We start from the raw sequence: 23,646 nt of genomic DNA on the forward strand, positions 1-23,646 counted from the left end.
CCAGGTGGTCACGGAGGGAACGGTCTTTGCGGAAGGCGGAGAGGGGTGGGGAGGGAGATATATCCCTGGTGGTGGGGTCTGTTTGGAGGTGGCGGAAATGTCGGCGGATGATTTGGTTTATGGGAAGGTTGGTAGGGTGGAAGGTGAGCACCAGGGGCGTTCTGTCCTTGTTACGGTTGGAGGGGTGGGGTCTGAGGGCGGAGGTGCGGGATGTGAACGAGATGCGTTGGAGGGCATCTTTAACCACGTGGGAAGGGAAATTGCAGTCTCTAAAGAAGGAGGCCATCTGTTGTGTTCTGTGGTGCAACAAGTCCTCCTAGGAGCAGATACGGCGGAGGCGGAGGAATTGGGAATACGGGATGGCATTTTTGCAGGAGGTGGGGCGATTTTACTGCTCCTCGGATGCTGCCTGAACTGCTGTTCTCTTCCACCACCACTAATCCAGAGCCAGAGTTATTGTAGTCAAGCAGAACAGGTAGTATAACTGGAGTTGAGTTCATTACATTTGTTTAATTCTGTTCATTCTTTGACACAAAAATCACGTCATTTAGTTCTAATACATTTGTGAGGAACTAAGAACCTTAGTGCATAGCACCTTACCACAACCTCAAAATGACCCAATAACCTTTCCTTTTGGAAAATAAAGTTAATTAAATAAACACAGCAGTAAGTGTGCACATAGCAAAGCCTCAACTACCTGGAAATAAATTTGCTTTTGTGGAGATGATTACTGTGAGATGAACATCAGACTGGACACTGCAGAACTGCCTGATCTTCACCACATAGTGCAATGGTATCTTTTATATCCACGTGAATGGACAAACAGATCCTTAGTTTAATGTCTCATCGAAAAGACAGTGCGTCCAATAACACAACTGCTCTTTATACTTCACTGGACAAGAGATGATAGAAAGTTTAGCCTCTCAATTAAACTGTGAACTCGGGATGCCCTGCTGACTAACTCCTAACTCAACAAATATTCATAATGAGATAACAGCCCTTGGGGACATGTCAACAAAGCACACTACTGTAATTGTTGTACATCCATTAATATTTTTATTTCTAACCTACAACTGTCAATCCATCTGGCAGAGATTTATTTAAGGTCTCACCGACAGATACAGATTTAAAAAAATGTTTATAGAGCCGGAGATTTAAAGAACTTAATATCATGACAGTTTTACAGAGTTAATCCATCCTTCAGTTGCTTTTATATCTAATCATTTCCATGACTGCTACAAGGCAGGTTAAAGTCCTTTGCATTAACCAAAATGGCTTCGCTATCTACTCTCAATAAATGTTAGTGAGCCAGTGGATTTGAGACTCATATCTATACAATGTAGCTCTGCCCCTCTCCCTTTAATTTGGAATTAATTAATCAGCCCATGCTATCAGATCTTGGTTATTCTTCACCGATTTGCCTTAAACAAACTGCTTTATTGGGAAGTTTACATTACTCACCACTGTACAGAGATTTGAGGTGGGCATATATAAAATCTGCAAGTATATGGCCAATAGGAAAAAAACTGAAAGACATTCAAGTAATGCATTCTCTTTTTTTCTTGGCTCCAAATGTGTCATAATTAAAAGGAGTTAAAAAATAAGCAACATTGTCACTGCTCTCAGGCAGATAGAACAGATCAAATTCCACTCCAGAAAGGCACATCAATTGAATTTGTTATCTCTGCTGTTCTTCCAAAAATAAAGAAAGGTATGGCATTTATCAAAGTATAATTACTCCGTACTTCAGTTGAATTCTTAAATAATAGTCAGATCTTACTTCCAATTAAACACTTTAATAATGAAATAAACCAAGCAGGATTTATAACAATGGATTACTTTAGTTAAGTATTTAGCATTTGCTTTTTTCTCAAAGAAAAGTAACGAAAGCAGCAGCACAAAACTCAACACAATAAATAATCAAATAAAATCTCAGTGAAACCTCAATGTGAACGAAATAAATAAAACAGAAGGTTCCATAAAAGTAACATTCATTACATAAATGTTACACAGTCTCTGAGCACAATGTTGGTTTCTTACAAGAGCTGTTTACTTGTTTTCTTTTAAACTAAAACTGACTTTAAAACAAAGTGAGAGGGAGTTGAGCCTCAATAGTCTGGAAGTTCCACACTTTTTGACTAATGCCTTTACAGTGTCACTTTGGACCCAGAGTGTGCCAATATCTGTCAAAGCTGTGAAACAGTATCAAAAATTTGTAATGGAAGCTGTTATTATCTTCCTTGAAATAACTTCACAAAAGCCAGAATCCTATCACAGAGTCAACCTTTATTTACATATGCATGGTATTTGATGCTGGTCTCGTTTTCTCAGAGCCAACTGAGTGAACAGAACCTCTGGAACTGCTAATTTTACTTGTCAACCAGGGTTGATTGGACCAGGTTAACAATCCCAATTAGGGAACTCATATTATAGGAGGTTGGCTGGCCACATTACAATAACTACATTCCTGGTCTCATGAAACAATGGAAAGATGTGGTGAGGTGATCACTTACTATCTGACAAAGCATAACATTTACTCGATTTTGGGTTGGAGTTGTAATGATCAAGAGCTTGTCGTACATGTGGTCAGAAGTAGTACAAACAAATCAATCAAGCAATCAATCATATCAGACAGAAGTAGGATGAGCAGTGGAAAGAAATGAACTCACGGAATCGAGGGGATATTTAAAGGAGTGCGATTGACTGGAACTGTCCATAGATAGCAAACAGATTCAATGGATTGAATAGCACTATTCTGTGCCTTAAATAACACTCTCTCTCTCTCTAGTGGTCTAATCAGTGCTGTGTTCAACTCAAGCACCGTAGATGTCTGCATTCAAGACAAAACTTGAAATCATGAAAATTCCCTTCAAAAACAGGATTCAACTTTCATGCTGTGCATAAAACAAAGCCTCTGGTGCTAATGTGAATGATTACCACTTTCAAATGTGATAGGCTCATTCTTTACATTGGATGCCAATCGTAAATACATGTATTTTTGTAAAAACACAGCCTGTACCACCCAATTGATCACTTGTGCTTAATCTAAGGTACCAATAAATAAATCATGCATTTGAAAATGGAAGCTGACTACTAATGCAAGTAGTGTAGACCCATGCACTCAGTATTTCAGGACTGAACTCTCTTTACTCTCACTACTGTATTAGCATATGAGTCTGAATATCATAACTTGAATTTGTCCTGTTTCCATTGACAATTCAGAGGACATCCCATCTACTTACATTTGTTTTCTTTCTCTTTATTCCTCTATACACCTTTCTCTTTGCACCATGCTTCCTGTAGCCTTAAAAAAAATTCCAACATGGTCTTGACTGCTCTCCCCCATTCTTCTTATCTGTAAGCCTCAAGTCACCCAAAACCTTGTTGCAACATGTCCCATTCACACACCACCATCCTTGTGCTTGCTGTTTTGCTTTGGCTAGCAGTTAACATGGCCCCATTTTTAAAATTCTTGTGCTTGTTTTCAGATGTCTCCCAGGCCTCAGTCCCCTCAACTCTAATCTGATTATTCATCTCAATGTCTGTCCTCCAAATCAAACCTCTTCAGCGTCCTCAATTGTATTCACTGCACCATTAGCTAATGTGCTTTAGCTATTGTACACCTAGGCACTGAAATTCCCTCCATATACCTCTCCTACTCTTTTCCACTCTTTCCTCTTTTAGGATGCTCCTTAAAACCTGCCTCTTTGACCAAGCTTTTTGTTATTGGTTGTAATATCTCCTTTTAGATTAGATTACTTAGTGTGGAAACAGGCCCTTCGGCCCAACAAGTCCACACCGACCCGCCGCAGCGCAACCCACCCATACCCCTACATTTACCCCTTACCTAACTCTACGGGCAATTTAGCAAAGCCAATTCACCTGACCTGCACATCTTTGGACTGTGGGAGGAAACCGGAGCACCCGGAGGAAACCCACGCAGACACGGGGAGAACGTGCAAACTTCACACAGTCAATCGCCTGAGGCGGGAATTGAACCCGGGTCTCAGGCACTGTGAGGCAGCAGTGCTAACCACTGTGCCACTGTGGTTACTCAGTTTAGAACCACGCAACATTTTAACTATATTAGAAGCTCATAAAATTCAACTTTTTACCATTGACAATCAGAAGGCAGCACGTAGCTTATTCCCACGATTTCTCTTGACCGAGGAATGTAACTACAAACTGGGTTCAGCACTAATATCTCTCTATTTGAGGTGAGTCTGCATAATTTCCTACTTATTTCTTCAATGCAATTCCCCTCCTCAAATCTAGTAAATCTTAGAAATGGAAAAATAATTCAATATTTTTCAGTTATTAAAAACTGTTTAGCAAAGAATTTTGATAATGTGTGATCAACCAAGGCAGTTCCCATTTAAAACCTTATGTCAGACCATTAGTACAATAAATTTCCACCTTTAAATATGTGGCTGCCATTTGTCAGACATTGTTAAAGTAATCAATACAATTGAAGCTCATTCCATATAATGGATCATTATTTTGTATCTAATCTGTTTTTAAGTAGTGCAGTAAGCAGCATAATGCATAGAAGGACGTTAGGTTTCCAAATTTATTTATTTAGTCATTAACTTAGATTTCCTTTTATTCCTCCTGGACTTGGTTAGTAAAGCTCATTCTGAGCTGAAAAATCAATATAAATGAACCCTTACAATAATAGCTGTCTGAAGACAAATGTCCTAATCAAAATCTCCACCCTTTCCTTTTAGCGCAAGCACAATACTTCAGGTACTGGAAATGGAATTAGCAAGTACGTCAGCATTTGGGCTGTCGATAATCAGCTAGGTGTACAAAGTGATCCAACTTTATACACTACCAAAACTTTACACTTCCAAAACATTACACTTCCATATTCACTGCTGGCACTGTAATGTTAACAAAGGAAGAAATATGTGAACCAATTTTACAGGTCATCATGCCTCTGTAGTTCCACTGTATACTAAGGTAAATGAGCCAACTCTCAGGCTGAGCTAACTAACTAAGAATGCAAAATGGCTCACATGCTGGATGGTTGGCAAAAATGCCTGTTTTCCTCAAAATATTTCCAGCTTCCTTCAATTAAATTTTGCTCACTTTTGAATAAAACATTTCATTTTTAATCAAACTACTTGTTGACATGGATTAGTCTTGAAAAGTCCTTGCTCTAACTGACGAAACCACAAACAAATAAGACTGCGGTTTGGTGAAACATTGCAAATCTGTAGCATTAACGTGCATTTACCTCTCCACAGGTATACTGCCAGACCTGCTGAACATTCCCGGAATTTTCCGGTTACATTTTAGATTCCCAGAGTACCAATCATTTTGATAGTGTAAGAAGAAACGTTGATCAGGCCTGATCTTACCACAGGATGGGAATCAACTTGATCATAGAAGGAATTTGGTAATCAACAGCAATTTTCAAATGTTTACTTTTAAGAAACAGATATGATTAACACCACTGTTTTATACAATTTTGAAATACACTTCAAAATGTTTGTTTTTGTTTCCATCCAAATCAACTTTAACAAATGGGAAAGAAATCAAGGCCCTACATCTTAGATTTTTCTAACTTGGAGTCTAAAATTCTAGCTGTAAGCATCATCCCCCCGACAGTAATGAAACTGTGTTTACATAACAGTTAGACATTGTCATTTTAAGCAGAATCTTCATCTTGGCAGAACATAATGTGTACAGTACATCATGCATTCCTTCAATTTTTCTAATACAGAGTATCATTTACCTACCAAGAGCAGTCTTGACAGATCCCACAGTTGGACTAATCTGATAACTAAAAATTTACATAAAAGAGACTATTATTTAGTCAAAAGATGATGTTAATAAATTCATAAAATTCTTCATTACCTTGACAGGTTCCATCTATTATTACTCCCCCTGGAGCACAGGACAGCAACTTTGCTTCTGCATTAGCTATTCACAATGGGGAGGATAAAGAATGAAGCATTTAGGATGAGCAGCATGAAAAAAAAGAGAAGAATTATTCTGAATTAGTTTATTTTCAAAACAACAGAGATTAGTTAAGTGACAAAACTTCACGTGTTTAACATGTTTCTTCATCCGTCAACAAGTATAATTAATACAAAGATCACTCCAGGTACATTATAATAGAAGGTGAAGAGAGTTCTGTCAAAGTGATATGTCCTCACAGCTGTATGTGAATTTCAGTTTGTCAAAGGATTCTGCAAACTGCAGTTCCTTCTTTTGAAAAAGTGAAAAGCATCCATGGTTGCTACCAGAAAAGAATTTCAACTCTATCCAAAGGCAAAGTGATCTTCCAGGGTTGGCATTGATCATGCCAATCCTGGAATTGGCAATAAATTCTAATATGATAATGTAGCCTATACCACCACATAATGTACAAAGTTGTGGTTGTTAAAAGCTAGAATGCCTTGTTGTCTGAAAATAAAAGATTAAGCTGGTTCAAAACATCTAAGACACATTTGCAATGAAAACTACTTATTACATTGGCCTGAAAGCTATCTTCTGTGATGTGTCTTGGGTTAATTCCAAATCAACCAATGCCAATTTGAGTAGCAGCCAGCCCTTTCAATCTGAACTTTTAGAGCTGTGTACTGAAAGGTCTTCCTGATGATTTCAATCATCAGCCGGTTTGTCAACATGGTATTATAAAAGTTTGTATCACAGAAGGAAGCCACTAAATCTCTGCAACTCTTCTATTAAACCAATCCAAAACAAACCTATTCTCTCTCAACCTTCCTATACCTCGAATGTTTATTCAATATCCAGCCTTGCAGTGATCTTCACCTCAGCTACACAAAGGAAATCCTGAATAATATTGTTTACAAATAACTTCCTTTTGATTCTCCTAGTGAACTTGTCATATTATAATACTCTGATCACTGACGGTCTAATTAGTCTTTCCCTACTAACTATATTTAACTAATCAATTATTTTTCTAAAACAATCCACTAAACTTTTCTACCTCTGTGGGAACAGCTATAGTCAGACAGACAGTCATATAGCATGGAGACAGACCTTCAGTCCAAATCAGTCCACGCCGACCAAATCTTTCAATCTAAGCTAGTTCCATCTGCCTAAATTTGCCAAATCCCTCCAAATTTTTCCTATTCACGGATTTATCCGAATGTCTTTTGAATGTTGTAACTGTACCTGCATCTACCCCTCCCTCTGGCAGTTCATTCCATTTACTAACTCCTCTGTTTAAAAAAAAAAGTTACCCTTCATGTCCTTATTAAATCTTTCTCCTCTCACCTTAAAAATATGCCTCCGTATTTTGAAGTACCCCACCTTAGGGAATAGACCCTTGTCATTTATCTTATTTATGTCCCACATGATTTTATAAACCTCAATAAAGGTCACCCCTCAAACTCCTACACTCCAGTGAAAAAAGTCCCAGTCTACTTTTTATCTCAAACACACTACTCCAAAAGTAGCCTCACCAATGCCTTGTACAACCTCAACATGACATCCCCACTCCTATGTTTAAAAGACTGTGCAATGAAGGCAAGTGTGCTAAATGCCTTCTTAACTATCCTATCTACTTGTGAAGCAAATTTCAAAGAATTATGTATCTGAACCCCTAAGTCTCTCTGTTCTACAACACTACCCATAGCTCCATCATTATTGTATAAGTCCTGCCATTCTTTGTTTTAGTGAACAAATCTAACATTTATCCAAATTAAACTCCATCTGCCACTCCTCATTTGACCCAATTGATCAAGATCTCTTTTCAACCTTTGATAACCTTCTTCACCGTCCACTATCCCACCAATTATGATGACATCTTCAAACTTCCTAAACATGCCTCCTATATTCTCATTGAAATCACATATTCAATGCAAACAAAAGTGGACACAGCACTGATCCCTGTGGAATGCCGCTGGTCACAGGCTTCTAGTCTGAAAAACCACCCTCCACCACTACCTGTCTTCCACCATAAAGCCAATTTTGTATCCAATTGGCAAGCTCACTCTGATTCCCATGTGATCTGAAACAAAAACAGAAATTGCTGGAAAAAGCTCCAGCAGGCCCGGCAGCATCTGTGGAGAGAAATCGAAGCCAACATTTCAGGTCCAGTGACCCTTCCTCATGTGATCTATCTTTATTAATTAGTCTACGTGCAGAACCTTGTCAGAAGCTTTACTAAAGTCCATGTAAACAATGTCTACTGCTCTCCCCTCAATCCTTTTGGTTATTTCATTTAAAAACTCAATCAAGATAGAGAGACATGATTTTTCTCATACAAAACCAAGAGTATAAATTTAATCTCTGATATTATTCTGGTGAGTTTTAGTGAACAGTGTCATACTATGGAGCATTCTCACCCCAGCACCTCAGTTTTAGCGTTTTGATCTGTATTATCTCACTGAAGAAGGGCTTATGCCCGGAACGTCGATTCTCCCGCTCCTCGGATGCTGCCTGGCCTGCTGCACTTTTCCAGCACCACACTTTTCAACTCACTGACAAGAGTGGCAATGAGAAGTTTTAAAATTCGTTAAAAAAAAAAAGCGATTGCATGCTTGTCATAAAACTTCACAGTTTTTCAATTCTTAGCAAGAGAGGTTTTGATAAACTGGCCATTTGAATGTTATAGCCCTTGAAAGATGATTAACCACAGGAGAAGATGTCACAGAATGGTTCAATCAGACTGACATGTCTCCCTCCTCTCCCTCCAGCTCATTTGGGTCACTTCAGATTTAAAGACATTAGAACAAAAGAACAGGAGGAGGCCATTTAGTCCTTTGAGCATGTTCTGTTTTTCAATGAGATTATGACTGATCTGTGACACAACTCCGTACCCGCTCGAATTTCCCCTTTATTTCCTAAGAATCTGACCAAACGTTTTTTCTAAAAATTAACTTTTGGACTTTGGTCCCTGACCAGCAAAAAATAACCACTATCTACATTCTTTATCCTCTTAGTATCTTGAAAACTTATTTTGTTTATTCTTTTGTGGGATATTGATGTCACTAGTTAGGGCAGCACTTACTGTCCACCCGTAATTGTCCTTGAACTGAGTGGCTTGCTACACCATTGCAGAGGACAGATCAGTCAAACACATCGCTGTCTGTCTGAAGTTAAAGAAGGACAGGCAAGATGGGAGGATATATTCCTTCCCTGAAGTGAACCAGATTGATTCGCATTTAAAAAAAAATTATTATTATTCACGGTCACCAATACAAATGAGCTTTATATTCCAGTTTTATTAAGTGAATACATTCCACCAGCTAGCATGATGGGAATTGAACCCAAGTCCCACAAGCATGGGCTGAAACCCTGGATTAATAGACCAAATGACTACACCACCACGCATCCAAAACCTCATGAAATCTTGTACATTCCTGTGAATGTAATCTAAATTTATATAATCTCTCCTTCTAATTGAACTGTTCCCTGCCAGTTACCATTCTGACAAACTTACATTTTATTCCAAATGCTAATGCTACCTCCTGAAAGTGTGGTATCCAGAAGTTGTGCTTTACACTTTCTCTCAATAATCATCAGATTAAAGGTTTCTCATTCAAAAGAGAATGCTTCCATTCTCTAGTTAGCGCGAGCACCATTTCTGCAGTAGTGCATTGCATATGGAAAGTGTCTACATTTATCAACTACTTCCAAAGTGACCAGAAGTGCACTCATTCAGAGATGTATTAAATGAAGAACTTCACCATCCCATAATTAGTCAGTAAGGAGTGGAGGCAGTCGTTAAGTTGATCTTTTATCACAAAGGTGGAGCTCTCTTTTTAGTTCCTCAATGCAGAGTCATAATGTTATCAGAATCCCCAATCACAAAAAACTTTCTCACTTAAATTTAAATCCTAACATCCATCATTAATTTTTTCTCTCATTTTACTACCATAGCTGCGGTAAATCCGAAACCTGCAAGTCACACTGTGGATATAAACTATTAGCATACTTGTATGAAATTACTTTGGCCATTATTTTAATGGAAACTCATCTATTTTACTAAAGTATCCTCAAATAAATCCATTCAGCATGTCAACTGAAATCAGTTTGAAGCATATTTCTGGGCCTTATTGGACCAATCTAGAGTTGTCAAAGCATTTGAAAAGATTATGAACAGAATCAGTGTTAGCATGTACGAACCTGCTGTGTGGATGAAGATGTGGTGTATACTGTAGTTCAAAGCTTGAAACAGCTATTAAAAGAATACTAGCTAAGGTCTTTTTAAAACAAACAGGCTGAAAATTTGGCTGTGCAGGATGGATAGAGCAGATGATATGAATGTTGGTGTTGGGAAGATATTTGCAAAAGTACTGTACAAACAGGGCAAGCTCTGCCTGATAACTTCAGCCAGCATGGAGTCAGATTCTTCCAGATTCCTAGATAGTAGCAGAAGGCTGTCTGGCATGCCTAAAATATGCACCTGGTGGGTGGTTGTGCATCCGTATCAGTATTCATCTGTAAATCACCCCAAACAAAGAGGGAAAAGAAACAGAAAAACTCACAAATGAAACGTACTGGTCTGACACATCTTAAAAAAATAGAGCTCCAGTATGAACATTACCTTCATTTCCTTGTGTTTTTTTCTCTCTAGGGACTCCCCTGGAGAGAACTCATATCCTTGCCCTTCAGTGAGCTGATGCACGAGCTATGCCCTCTAGTTCTGGACTCCCCAAAGCCAGGGAAAAGACTTTGTCTATTTACCCTATCCACACCCCTCATAATTTTGTAAACCTCTATAAGGTCACCTCTCATCCTCCGATGCTCCAGGGAAAGCAGCCCCAGCCTATTCAGCCTCTCCCTATAGCTCAAATTCTCCAACCCTGGCAACATCCTTGTACATCTTTTCTGAACCCTTTCAAGTTTCACAACATCTTTCCAATAGGAAGGAAATCATAATTGCACGCAATATTCCAAAAGTGGCTTAACCAATGTCCTGTAACAGCCACAATATGATCTCTCAACTCCTGTACTCAATACTCTGACTAATAAACACCAAACACTTTCTTCACATCCTATCTACCTGCACTTTCAAGAAGCTATGAACCTGCACTCCAAGGTCTCTTTGTGCAGCAACACTCCCTAGGACCTTACCATTAAGTGTATAAGTCCTGCTAAGATTTGCTTTCCCAAAATGCAGCACCTCACATTTATCTGAATTAAACTCCATCAGCCACTTCTCTGACCATTGACCCATCTGGTCAAGATACTGCTGTAATCTGAGGTAACCCCCTTTGCTGTCCACTACACCTCCAATTTTGGTGTCATCTGCAAACTTGCTAACTATACCTCTTATGCTCACATCCATATCATTTATGTAAATGAAAAAAAGTAGTGAACCCAGCACCGATCCTTGTGGCACTCCACTGGTCACAGGCCTCCAGTCTGAAAAACAATCCTCCACCACCACCCTCTCTCTTCTACCTTTAATCCAGCTCTGTATCCAAATGGCTAGTTTGCCCTGTATTCTGTGAGATCTAAACTTGCTGAAATCCATATAGATCATATCTACCACTCTGCCCTCATCAATCCTTTGTTACTTTTTCAAAAAATTCAATCAAGTTCGTGAGACATGAGTTCCCACGCACAAAGCCATGTTGACTATCCCTAATCAGTACTAGACTTTCCAAATACATGTACATCCTGTCCCTCAGGATTCCCTCCAACAACTTGCCCACCGACATCAGGCTCACTGGTCTGTAGTTCCCTGGCTTGTCCTTACCGCCCTTCTTAAACAGTGGCACCACGTTTGCCAACCTCCAGTCTTCCGGCACCTCACCTGTGACTATTGATGATACAAATATCTCAGCAAGAGGACCAGCAATCACTTCTCTAGCTTCCCACAGAGTTCAAGGGTACACCTGATCAGGTCCTGGGGATTTATCCACCTTTATGCATTTCAAGACATTTTGCAAGGTGTCACCACCTATTTCCCTACAGTCTATATCTTCCATTTGGGTTCTGAAGGGCTACATTAGAGAAGAAAGATAATTAGTTATCTATGCTGAATAAAAGTTTGTGCAGGTTAGGATTGAGTTAACACTGGTGATAATGGGGAGCAGCGCAGCACAGTCCAACAAAGCTCAATAGGTTGCCTGGCAATCAACGTCTCTCCATCTCCACAAGAGTGATCATGCTTTGCTCCAATCAGTTCGAGAATTTTCCATTCTACATAGTCAGGAGCCTTGTGTCCGTCAGCCCCCATCACCACTTTTGATGCTCTCAGCTTGGCCGTCGGTCAAATCTCCCAAGATGAGATAAAAGGGCAGGATTGACTACAGTGGAAATGGCAGGAAGAGCACTTAATGATGATGGAGGAGCAGGTGTAATGGTGAGCAGTCCCCAGTGTGAGAGTAAGAAATACAGCATGCAGAATAGACAGATAGTAGTTTGGGAGATTGAGGTGGGTGAAAGCCATTGAGCAAAGATGCTGAATGCAATAGTGACAGCTGTAGTCCTCGTGAGCGGTATATGTAATGGCAGAGTGGGAGTGATTTGTGGCCCTGCGCATGTGAGGGACAAAGAGAAGATAGTGGCACTTACCCCTGCAGAGTGCAGCTCAATGACCTTCCTTCTGCACTCCCATGCCTGACATTTGTCTGTGGGCACAGCACTGACCCAGGCAGCGCTCTCAGTCCAGGCTGTCTGGGTATGTTGGCATGGCCTCCTTTAATGATCAGCAAGACAAAGTACAGCCCACCTCTCCAGCATCCAAACCACTTATATCTCTAGATTTTTGTTGGTGAAACAGGGTGTCATCTTTCCTTTCTGGGCCATCTCAGTTACAACCGTCGAGCAACACAGGATAAGGACTAGTTCCAGCTTGTAGCGAAAGAGGTGCTGTGCCTCTGGGCTTTAAAGACACCTCCAATAGTGTGAATGCTAGGAGGTCCCAGCAGTACTGAGCACATCTGCCTCTCCTGTTGTGTGAATTCAGGCCCCAGGCCATGGCATGCTAGGCACCATGTACATCAATCAACAAATGGCTACCTTGAAATGGGAACTTTTAACTCCCATCTCCTGTCCCCTCCAACACAAAGGCCTTCATCCTTAGTTGCCCTCGGACTACACCTGTGGTCCTTATGTGCAGCCCTCACATAAAGCCAGAGCCACCAACAGCTCCCTTCCATTAAACTGTTTTGAATAAAAAGAGCAAACACTATCGAAGTTGGCTACACCAATGCACTCGTGTTTGGTGCTCAGCAAGCCACTAACACAGGCTCCACTTGGACCAATGTTACCACCATGTAATAGGGTGGCAACATCAGATTTGTACATTCTGATCTCAAAGGAAACAGGCAGGGATAGGTCATGACCCCTGACCTCGACAGCTAAACACCCACTGCACATTTTCAAATCAGCGAATGGCAGCATCCATGCTGAAAATGGACACAGTACACACAAGCTTGTCAACCTTTCACAGAAGCATAAATAATGACACCATTATCAAGAATGCAGAACCATCAGAACAGAAATCACTCTGCACAGTAAAAGAAGGGGCATGCATCCTGTAACAAACCATACATTTTGAAAAGGCAAATGCTTCAAATTATTTCTGTTGTCAGCTGCAATACTTCCAAATCATTAACCACTACGTGGAGAAGGAAGAAATCACTTTCAAAAAGCTCCCAAATCAACCCAAAATGAGCATTCAATGCAAATACAGGAGCAATCCTCTCAAGCAGTGCCTTAAATGAGTCTTCAAAGTGGAATTCTGATTAGCAGCATGCTGAGATAGGAAGAAGCTAATGCTGACTAAACTGTGAACAATTAAACAAACAAAATATTCCATACTATTGAGAGTAATCACGCCAAAGGACCAGAGACAAATTATTAAGGGGATCATAAAACTATACTGTCTGATCTGAATCAACAATAGACTTAATATGAACAAACTCAAGATGTTATGGAGTAAACAAGTACCTCAGTATTTATCGTACCAGTGCTTCACTGGTGGCCATCGGGTTATAAAAACATAGAACAGTTCAAGCAGAGGATGTCATTCAACCCATTATGTCTGTGCTGGTTCTCTGCAAGAGCAGCTCAGCCAATTCCACTCTGTTTGCAGCTCTGCACATTGTTTCATTGCATTTGTTAATTCAATTTCCTTTGAAAGCCAGAAGTGAATATGATACATCACACTGTCAGTCAGCAAAATCCACATATGAAACACTTGCTGCATATAAAAGCTTTTAATCATCTCATGGTTGATTCTTCAGTCATTTATCTTAGTCGTTGTCCTCTGCCACTTGGCATGTCCTCAAATAGAAACAGTTTCTCTCCATCTACTTTGAATAAACTCTCAATTTTGGGCAGTTTGATCAAATCTCCTCTTAACCGTCTCCTTTCTAAAGAAAACAACCCCAGTGTCTCCAATATATGCAGTTAACTGAAGTTCTTCATTCCTGCATCCATTCTTATTTCTAATTTCCTGCATCTTCTCAAAAGGCTTCACATCTTTTGCTATACAGCATTGGTCAGAATTGGACACAGCACTCCAAGGGAGGCCAAACCAGAGCTATGGAAAGGTTAGCTTCTTTGCTATCGCACACAATTCCTCAATTATAAAAAAATCCCACATGCCTTTTTAACAACTTTCTCGACCTGTCACCTATAACAAATTATGCCCATGCCCAGATCCTTCTGTTCATGCATCCATCTTAGAACTGCACTTCTCTTTGGTTTTCTATTCTTTTCTTTGCTCTTCCAATTAAAATGAATCATCTCACACTTGTTTGGATTAAAATTTATCTGTTACCTGTCTGCCCATTCAATCTTGTTTGCCTATATCCTTGAAGTCCATCACTGCCTTCTTCAGGAGTTCTTACAATTTCTCAAGTTTTGTGTCATCCACAAAGTTTGATATTGTGCATTGCACATCCAAGTCTCGGTCATTAATATCTCTCAAGGTTGCATTGATGTGGTACTGAGAACTCCAATACATTCTTTGTTTCAGTTTGAAAAACAGTTTTCTAAGTTCTAAATGAAAGTGTTTCATGGAACTCCTACATTGTGGAAGCAGGATGTTCCACCCATCGAGTCCACACCACCCTTCTGAAGAGCATCCCACTCATCCTATCCATGTAACCCTACATTCCCCATGGGTAACCCATCTAGCCTGCAGATCCCTGGACACAATGGGCAATTTAGCATGGCCAATCCACCTAACCTGCACATCTTTGAACAGAGAGGAAACCAGAGCACCCAGAAGAAATCCATGCAGACACAGGGAAAATGTGCAAACTCCACACAGTTGCCAGAGGCTAGAATCAAACCTGAGTCTCTGGTGCTATGAAGCATCAGTGCTATTTATTGCGATAAAATGCCCAATATAATAACAACGCTCCAAGTTTCAAACAAACATGCTTTCAAGAAGTTCAGGCATACTCACACAAGTTACAAACAGGAAGGGTAGATCCCATAAGGCCACAAGACCACCATATGAAATAGGAGCAGGAGTAGGCCATCATTCAAAAGTGTCATGGCTGATCTGACATTCCTTACACCCACGATCCTACGTTTCCCCGTAACCCACAATTATTCTGCTGAAGGAGTTCCAATGCCTTACAACCTTCAGGAGAAGAAATTCTCCTTACCTCAGTCTTAAGTTGGCATTTCTTTATTTTGAGACTATGCCCTCTGGTCCTAGACTCACCCATGGGGGGAAACATCCTCTTAGCATTGACCCTGTCAATTCCCTTAAGAATCTGATATGTTTCATACAGATCACCTCTCATTCTTCGAAACTCTGAGTACAATCCCAACCTGTTTACCCTTTGCTCATAGCAATCCTTCCATATCAGGGATCATCCTATTGAACCTTCTCTGAACTGCCTCCAATTCAATGATATTTTTCCTTAAATAAGGGGAACAAAACTGCTCTCAGTGCTCCAAATGTGGTCTCACCAGCACCTTGTACACAGTTGCAATAAGACTTCCCTACTCTTATTTCAAGGGGGTTGATATTACGGTCTACATTGCATTATTCTTCCTAATTATCTGTTGCACCAGGTGCTAGCCTTCTGTGTTTCTAGCACAAATACCCCGAAACCCTTTTGTGTTGCAGCTTTTCTCCATTTAAATAGAATCCTTACACTGTGAAAGCAGGCCATTTGGCCCATCATCTCCACATTAACTTCTAAAGAACATCCCACCCAGACCTACCCCATCCCTGTAACCCTGCATTCCCCGTGGCGAACCTGCTTAGCCTGCACATCCCTGAGCACCACAGGGTAATGTAGCATAACCAATCCACCTAACCTGCACACCTTTGATCTGTGGAAGGAAACTGGAGCACCCGGAGGAAACCTACACAGAACGTCGAAAATCTGCAAAGTCCACAAAGGCAGTTGCCCAAAGGTGGAATTGAATGTAGATCCTTGCCACAGCGAGGCAGCAGTGTTAATCACTGAGCCACCCATAATACTATTCTGTTCTTTTGTTCTCCCTTCCAAAATGAGCAACTTCACACTTTCTCACACTATACTCCATTTGCCAACATTTTGCTGACTTACTTAACCTATCAATATCTCACTGTAATCTGATGCATTCCTCTCCATCTTTTGTTGTGCCTTTCCACCTTTTATTGTGTCATCTGCAAATGCGACTACAGTACACTCACTTCCTTCCTCCAAGTCATTAATCTATATTGTAAATATTTGTGGACCCAACACCAATTCCTTTTGAATCCGACAGGTCACAGATCACCAAACCTGAAAAAGAACCCCTTATGCCATTTGCTGTTTTCTGCCTATTAGCCAATTTTCTATTGATGCCAATATACAACCTCCAACACCATGGGCTCTAATCATATGGCTTGACTTTTTGTGCGGTGCCTTGTCAAAACCTTCTGGTTAAATACAGCACATCTACTGGTTCTTTTCGAGCCACACTGGTTGAGATTTTCTCAAAAAGCCAAAATAAATCAGTCAGACATGATTTCCTTTTCATGAAGCCATGCTCACTTTGCTCAATTAGATTATGATTTTCTAAATGTCCCGTTATTACTTCCTCAGTAATTGATTCCAAAATATTTCCAACAATAGTTGGTCAGCTAATCTGCCTCTTCTTAGCTGCTTTTTGCCTGCTTCCCTTTTTGAATGGAGACGGATGTCACCTTAGCAATTTTCCAAAATTCCGGATCTTCTCCAGAATCCAATATTTTTTGAAAATTACAATCAATGCATCCATTATCTCTGTAGCTACCTTTTAGGATCTGAGGATGCAAGCCATCGGGGCCAGGGAACCACCTGCCTTTAGCCCCATTATTCTGTCTAACACTGTTTCTTTCATGATAGTCTTGGTACTTTATTCCTCCCCTCCATTTTTTAGTATTAATGGAACATTTGAAGTATCTTCCATCATAAAAAGTAATGCAAACCTCTATGGGCCTTTTTTCATTTTGACCTCGCTTTCCCTTTATTTATTTAAGGAAGTGCTTCTTCATTCTTATATTCCTTTCTGGTTTGCCCTCAGTTTATTTCTCTTTTTAACCTTTTCAGTCAACGTTTGTTGGATTCTGAATTCATCCCCATCTTCAAGGCTATCACTGACTTCAGTCTCCATATATACTTTCTTCTCAACTTAATACTCCTCTTAACTTGCACGGTTGGTTTATCCCTCTTAGAATCTTTCCTGCTTACTCAAACGTATTTTGCCGAGAGTCGTGAATTACCTCTTTTAGGGTCTGCCTCTTCTTATTCCTGAGAACCTATCCATCCAGTTTACTTTCACTAACAGTTACCTCATTTCATTGGAATTCCCTTTATTTGAGTGAAACACAGTTATATTCATCCCAAGTTTCTTATTCTTGAACTGGATATTAAATTCTATCATGTTATGGCCATTACATCTTCTATTCAGAGGTCATTTATTAAATCTGACTCAGTACTCATTACCTGATCCAAGGTAGCCTGCTCCCTGGTTGGCTCCATGGCATATTGCTCTAGGAAACTACACCAAATGTACTCTCTCCCAAAGTAAATTGATGATTTGGATGCATTAATGCTGGGTTTGATTATTTATCCAGATTCTGAATCAAGACATTGGGCCATCTCGATCTGTTTCCCCTGGAATCAGCAATTGCTCAGTTTACTTCAGAAACACGGCCTAAGAGATTTGACTGGTCAGAGCAGAGGAAGGGCACATGCCCGAGTGTGAGACAGGGGTACAGGGGTACACTGCCAATTCTCTTTTCTCCTACTCACCGTCTGCATGACTGACTCAGTTTCTTTAAAGACAAAGGATTGGTTTCCTCATCATATAATTCAAGTGGCCAGTTAGCAAATAGTCTGAACAGAGTGAGAAATCCTTATTCCAGATTCATCGCTGAAAGTGATTAATCTACATATTTGCTGAGTCTATTGTCCAAAGTGATTGAGTCAGCTTGACCTGCACCCACCTGAAGACAAGGCTTTCCAAAATGTTTAAGGATAAGCAGTGGATGTTTTAAAAGTGGTTCAGGAGGTTGAATTTTAATTATTTGTTGTTTAACTCTTGAGCCAGCCCAGCTCCTTTCTGATGATTTTTTAAATTGCCAAATGGTGTTATGAAAATGTTCAGACATTTTGAAACCGGCTATTTCAGTCACTTAAGCCTTTTATTTTAATAGCAAATCTTCAGTAAACAGTCAGTCATTTTTTGAAAACAAATCTCTATCAGTCAAACTCAGACCAACATTGTGAGGTTTCCCTCACCCTCTCAGAGTCAGCACATTTACCTCTCACAGCTTGCTTTCAATCATGACAACCACATCAACCAAATATATTGCACAACCATCACTGATGCACTTACTTTTGAGACCTTACTCTTCTGAGTACTACTGAGCTCCTCAAGCCATCTAAGTAATGGAAGTATTATTTAAACACCCTGCTTTACCACATTTTGTATGGCACCATGGTTTATATTGAATACATGCTGCCCACATGAGCATGGTTTGTATACCAGAGTCATAAGGTTTTGTTCAGCAGATACCCTTGTCACCCGGTAACAGTTTTAAGATAACTGTGCTGGCTCAAATACAGTAGACATAACACTTGTGCAAAACAAAAGTAGCATAACAGCTGTTAAGATACTGGACAGTGACAGGTAGATTCTCGGTGTATAGTCACACACCAGCTGGGCAAAGAGAGATGAGAATCCCTTCTGACTGATGAAGGGCTTATGTCTGAAACGTCGATTCTCCTGCTCCTCAGATGCTGCCTGACTGGCTGTGCTTTTCCACCACCAAACTCTTGATTCTGATCTCCAGCATCCAAAGTCCTCAGTTTCTCCTCCCGATTCCAATTAGGGCAAAGTTGGCATGGTGCACAATGCAAAGGAATGTGCATGCAGCCTATAACACTCTGCAACACAGCAAGTCCTACAATCTTAATGAAGCCACATGCTGGCTCTGTCTACTGCTCTCTTAAAAGAGCTGAGGAAATGTAATTTGCTCTGACTGAGTACTCTTCTCTTATGTAATAAGAGATGACTAACTACAAAGTATTGCAAGTATCTCCAGTTACTGCCTAGAGAAATTCTGAGTCTAAAAGTTCAATGCCACAACTACACCTTAGCAACTGAGAACAGTCCACGTCGCAGCTGCTCTGATATTAAAGTCGTGGCTGCAAAGGTATACTCAGTAGTACACAGATCTGGCATATTGCTCCCAGTTAAAATTTAGATACTATTAACAATGAAAATCAAGGTCAGATAATTGATCCCTGAAAACCAAGCAGAAACGGCCTCTTTCAGACAACTCTCTGTCTAGCAGTTTGTCCTGCGATACGTAGCCTATTGCCAGTCTGCCGTTCAGCTTGTATTTTGAGGACTCTCTCTACCAGAGAAACATGTCCAGAAGCAATAGGCATGTGCATAACCATCCAATCAGCAAAAAGCCCTTACGGAGCTAGCTCACCATTTTTCCCAGCTCTTACCTTTTCCACTTGAGTGGTGTTGTATCAACATTCAAAGAAATTGAAAAGAAAGCAAAAAGAAATCAACCAGCAACTAAATTGTAAGTCATCAATTATCATTTAAATAGAGCTGATGTGGGATATTTACTGCTGCCGAATCAGTTCAATGTGTGACAGCATTAGCTGGAACCTTGGGCTTCAAAGTGTTCCCTATTCCATTAAATTAAGGTAATTATCTGCAAGTTCTTCAAATTTTCAGAAGTTGGTCAATGTATACTTGTTCTCACCCTTAGCAAAGGGTGTCTAATGCAAGGTATTTCAAAGTGTGCACATGTCCAACAGACACTGCTTGGGAAGTCTAATGATACTTTTAACATGCAAACAATCTGATTTCATACAAACTATTCAAAAGACATCTATAATAGTATTAAATTATCAGTCATCTAAGGAGTCAAATCCTTAGATAGCAATTTCAGACATTACTTTCCATTGTAAATTAATAAAAATTAGCACATAGGAAATACTGAATTACTTTGGTATAACTGAAGTTCCCTTGAAAGACATGTGTATTTACTCAATTAACTCTTGGAAAGAGGTTCTCGATAGCGGCGGGGGGGTGGAAGAAAGAGCCCAGAACCAGGAGTTACAGTCTAAGGACATGAGGTAAACCATTTAGGACTAAGATGAAGAGACATTGCTTCACCCAGACAGTGGTGAGCATATGGAGTTAAGCAGTTAAGGCCAAAACATTGTATGAGTTAGGAGCTGGATATAACACTTGGGGACAAGGGGGTCAAATAATATGGGAGGAAAAGCAGGAACAGAAAAAAACCAAAACGGAAAAAAAATGAATAAGTACATTTCCACATGACCTTTCTCAACCTCAAAAATGTTCTGATATTTAAGTCACTGGTAACAGCAAACAATTTGTGTGCAGCAAGTTTCCACATAGGGCAATGGAAAATGACTGCATAATATCTATTTAAAAAGGATACTGCTACCAAAGATAAATATTGGCGAGGACACCAGGGACAAGTATTGAAGAGTCACACAGACTCAAAACATTTACTGTTTTTCTCTCTCTCTACAGACGCTGCTAGACCTACTGAGTGTTTCAAGCAATTCCTTTTTTTTTTGTTTGTTACAAATCCCCTGTTCTTCTTCCATATTTTCCATGTCCACCTGGAGGGTTGTTGTCAATTCATTCATAAAGTGCACAGATCCCAATGGAAATTTAGAAACTTAAGACAATAATATAGTCTGAACTGCTTCAGGAAGGCAGCTTGACAAGTCAAATATTGTTTTGATAATATGTTGGCCTTGCCTTGGAGATAAGTGTTAAGGTTAAGGATTCATTCTTCATTATTATGGTTTGGCATATGGTAGATGAATATCTTTGCCCGAACATTGATCACAGTAATCTGACTCACTTTCAAACACTTCAGACAAGCTTTAACATAAAACAAAGTTTTGTTTCATTTAAATTATTTTACGTGAGGTTGTGTGTGGTTATATCATATAGTTAATTATATCTTAAAAACATCAGAAGTACCAAAATACGATTAGGTCTTCAAACATGTACATTTTAAATCTACAGAGGATAGTCAGCACTTAAAAATTTTGATAATTTATCTACTAACCTTCAGTGGCACAGTAGCCCATGCATCCCTGAGTAGGCTGAAGGTAATAAACAAAGAATGAACCACAGTTCCTAAGAGAGACAGGGATCCGAAATAAACAGCAGTCTTTGATGCTGCCCATGAAGAATTGCCATGTAGCGCAGGCTGTAAGTTTCTTTACTTCACCTGGACGAGGCAACGAGTTGGAGTCTTCAAGAGAAAGCCAAACGGGAGCTTGTGTGCCACACTTATTCATCTGAGCTCATATAAAATGTTACAATCAGAGTTCAAGTTATGATTCAAAAGAGAATATTCTCTGTCAAATACTTTTCGAACAACAGTAATGCACTCAAGTAATTTATAACATATGAACAATTTGTGCTAAAAGCAATCAAGTTAGTTGAAACTTAGTTGAAGCTGACACTCACAGGACATTTGCAAGAACAACAAATTTTAATGTGGGAAACAACTAAAACAGCATTAGAAAAAAAGATGCTAATTGGTTGGAAATTTACAGATTGATGAAGGTGTTGCCGAGGCAAATATATCAGGGAACTACTGCCTCCTATGATTTTGTTTCAATTGAAAAATGCAAAATGACAAGACATTTTACTTTATCCTGAAGAGGACAGATCCTGGTATATGAATAAATGTAGCTAGTAGCAAGTATCAGCGAGTTACATTGTGAGCCCAAACGATTACCTTCAATTGGCTGTTAGTGTAAATCCTGTCACAATCACGAGTATTTAGCACATGCTGTCCAGTAACAGAATCATATCTTCACACACCTTCACAAACCTTGCAATCATATCTCTAGTTAGACATCATGTTCCAAGTTTCACAAGCAAGGACAATATTGTGGTTATTCATTTCCACATATAAACAGCAATCAGAGTCAACTTACCAGCCAATCAGTACCCTTTTCTCACACAGCAGTAACTTTTGCTGTCTTTGAAATTTGACATTCTTGCATCCTTTTGGATTAGTGAAAGACAAAAGCCTTCAGCAGTATATCTCTTATCAGCAGTTAACAAGTTGCTTTCCATGGTATTGATTCTAAGAAAAGGAGCTACCAAGTCCAAAACTATAGCTCTACCATAAAAACTGGCATGCTCAATTTATTATTTGACAGTTTTATTAAATTTAAATCAAATGTAATAGCTTATATATTATTTCTGAAACTTTTTTTTTCTCTACAGCTTTATAACTCAGGCTATTATAACCTATTTTTAAAAAATAGGTAGAGCTTTGGATTAGATTTGAAATCACTGGACACAGATATAGTCATACAGGTTACTCCGAGCTACCTATTCTAATGAATGAGACAGATGCAAATTTATTTTATTACTTATTCTTATGTAAATTTGGAGAGTAATTTCCACCCCACAACTATTGATGATATTGGAAATATAAGAAAGGAACAAGAGATGGTCATCTTCTATTTTGTTGATTACTTTTACTGAATTGGAAATAGTGGAAAGAATAAATGTTACTAATCTAATCCATATATTAACTCAACCAAGGCTTCAGTCCAAGCAACTAACTTTTCCAATTTGTCCAATGATGTAGGGTTGTGAAGTGGCAAGAATTCATAAACACAAATAGTTTGGTCTAATTTCTGTCAGATTACATAGCTTGTTAGAAGCAGTCCATTCTCTGAAACTGAGTTAGAGAACAAAAAACTGCAGATGCTGGAATCCAAAGTGGACAAACAGGAAGCTGGAAGAACACAGCAAGCCCAGCAGCATCAGCAAGTGGAGAAGTCAATGTTTCGGGTATTGACCCTTCCTCAGGACTCTTCTATCAGACAGCAGACCATTTGCTGCCTTGGCATCTTATCTAACACCAAAATGAGCTTCTGACGACATAACTGCTCCATCTCCAATGTCACTTCATTTCAGTTACTGCTGAAACTCTCATCCACGAACATGGAACATAGAACATAGAACATAGAACAATACAGCACAGAACAGGCCCTTCGGCCCACGATGTTGTGCCAAACATTTGTCCTAGCTTAAGCACCCATCCATGTACCTATCCAATTGCCACTTAAAGGTCACCAAAGATTCTGACTCTACCACTACCACAGGCAGCGCATTCCATGCCCCCACCACTCATTATTGGCCAGTTAACCTTCATATCTCATTTTTCCTCTGCGTATTTCCTTC

At 39.6% G+C, this 23,646-nt stretch overlaps 1 protein-coding gene across 6 annotated transcripts in view; it reads right to left on the reverse strand.

Moving 5' to 3' along the window:
• The window catches only part of LOC122551720 (von Willebrand factor D and EGF domain-containing protein-like), a 279,402-nt gene that overhangs the window by 200,235 nt on the left and 55,521 nt on the right, over positions 1-23,646 (reverse strand). For 5 of the 6 annotated variants that reach the window (XM_043694082.1, XM_043694081.1, XM_043694079.1 and 2 more), the window contains 2 exons: positions 21,500-21,734; positions 5,863-5,928 (listed from right to left, as the gene is read on the reverse strand). In XM_043694082.1, the coding sequence (XP_043550017.1) occupies positions 5,863-5,928; positions 21,500-21,734 (301 nt within the window). The remainder of the gene's footprint in view (positions 1-5,862; positions 5,929-21,499; positions 21,735-23,646) is intronic. The other variant, XM_043694080.1, reaches the window with a different exon arrangement.

This window comes from Chiloscyllium plagiosum, chromosome 7 (assembly GCF_004010195.1).
Source record: "Chiloscyllium plagiosum isolate BGI_BamShark_2017 chromosome 7, ASM401019v2, whole genome shotgun sequence".
NCBI lineage: Eukaryota > Metazoa > Chordata > Chondrichthyes > Orectolobiformes > Hemiscylliidae > Chiloscyllium > Chiloscyllium plagiosum.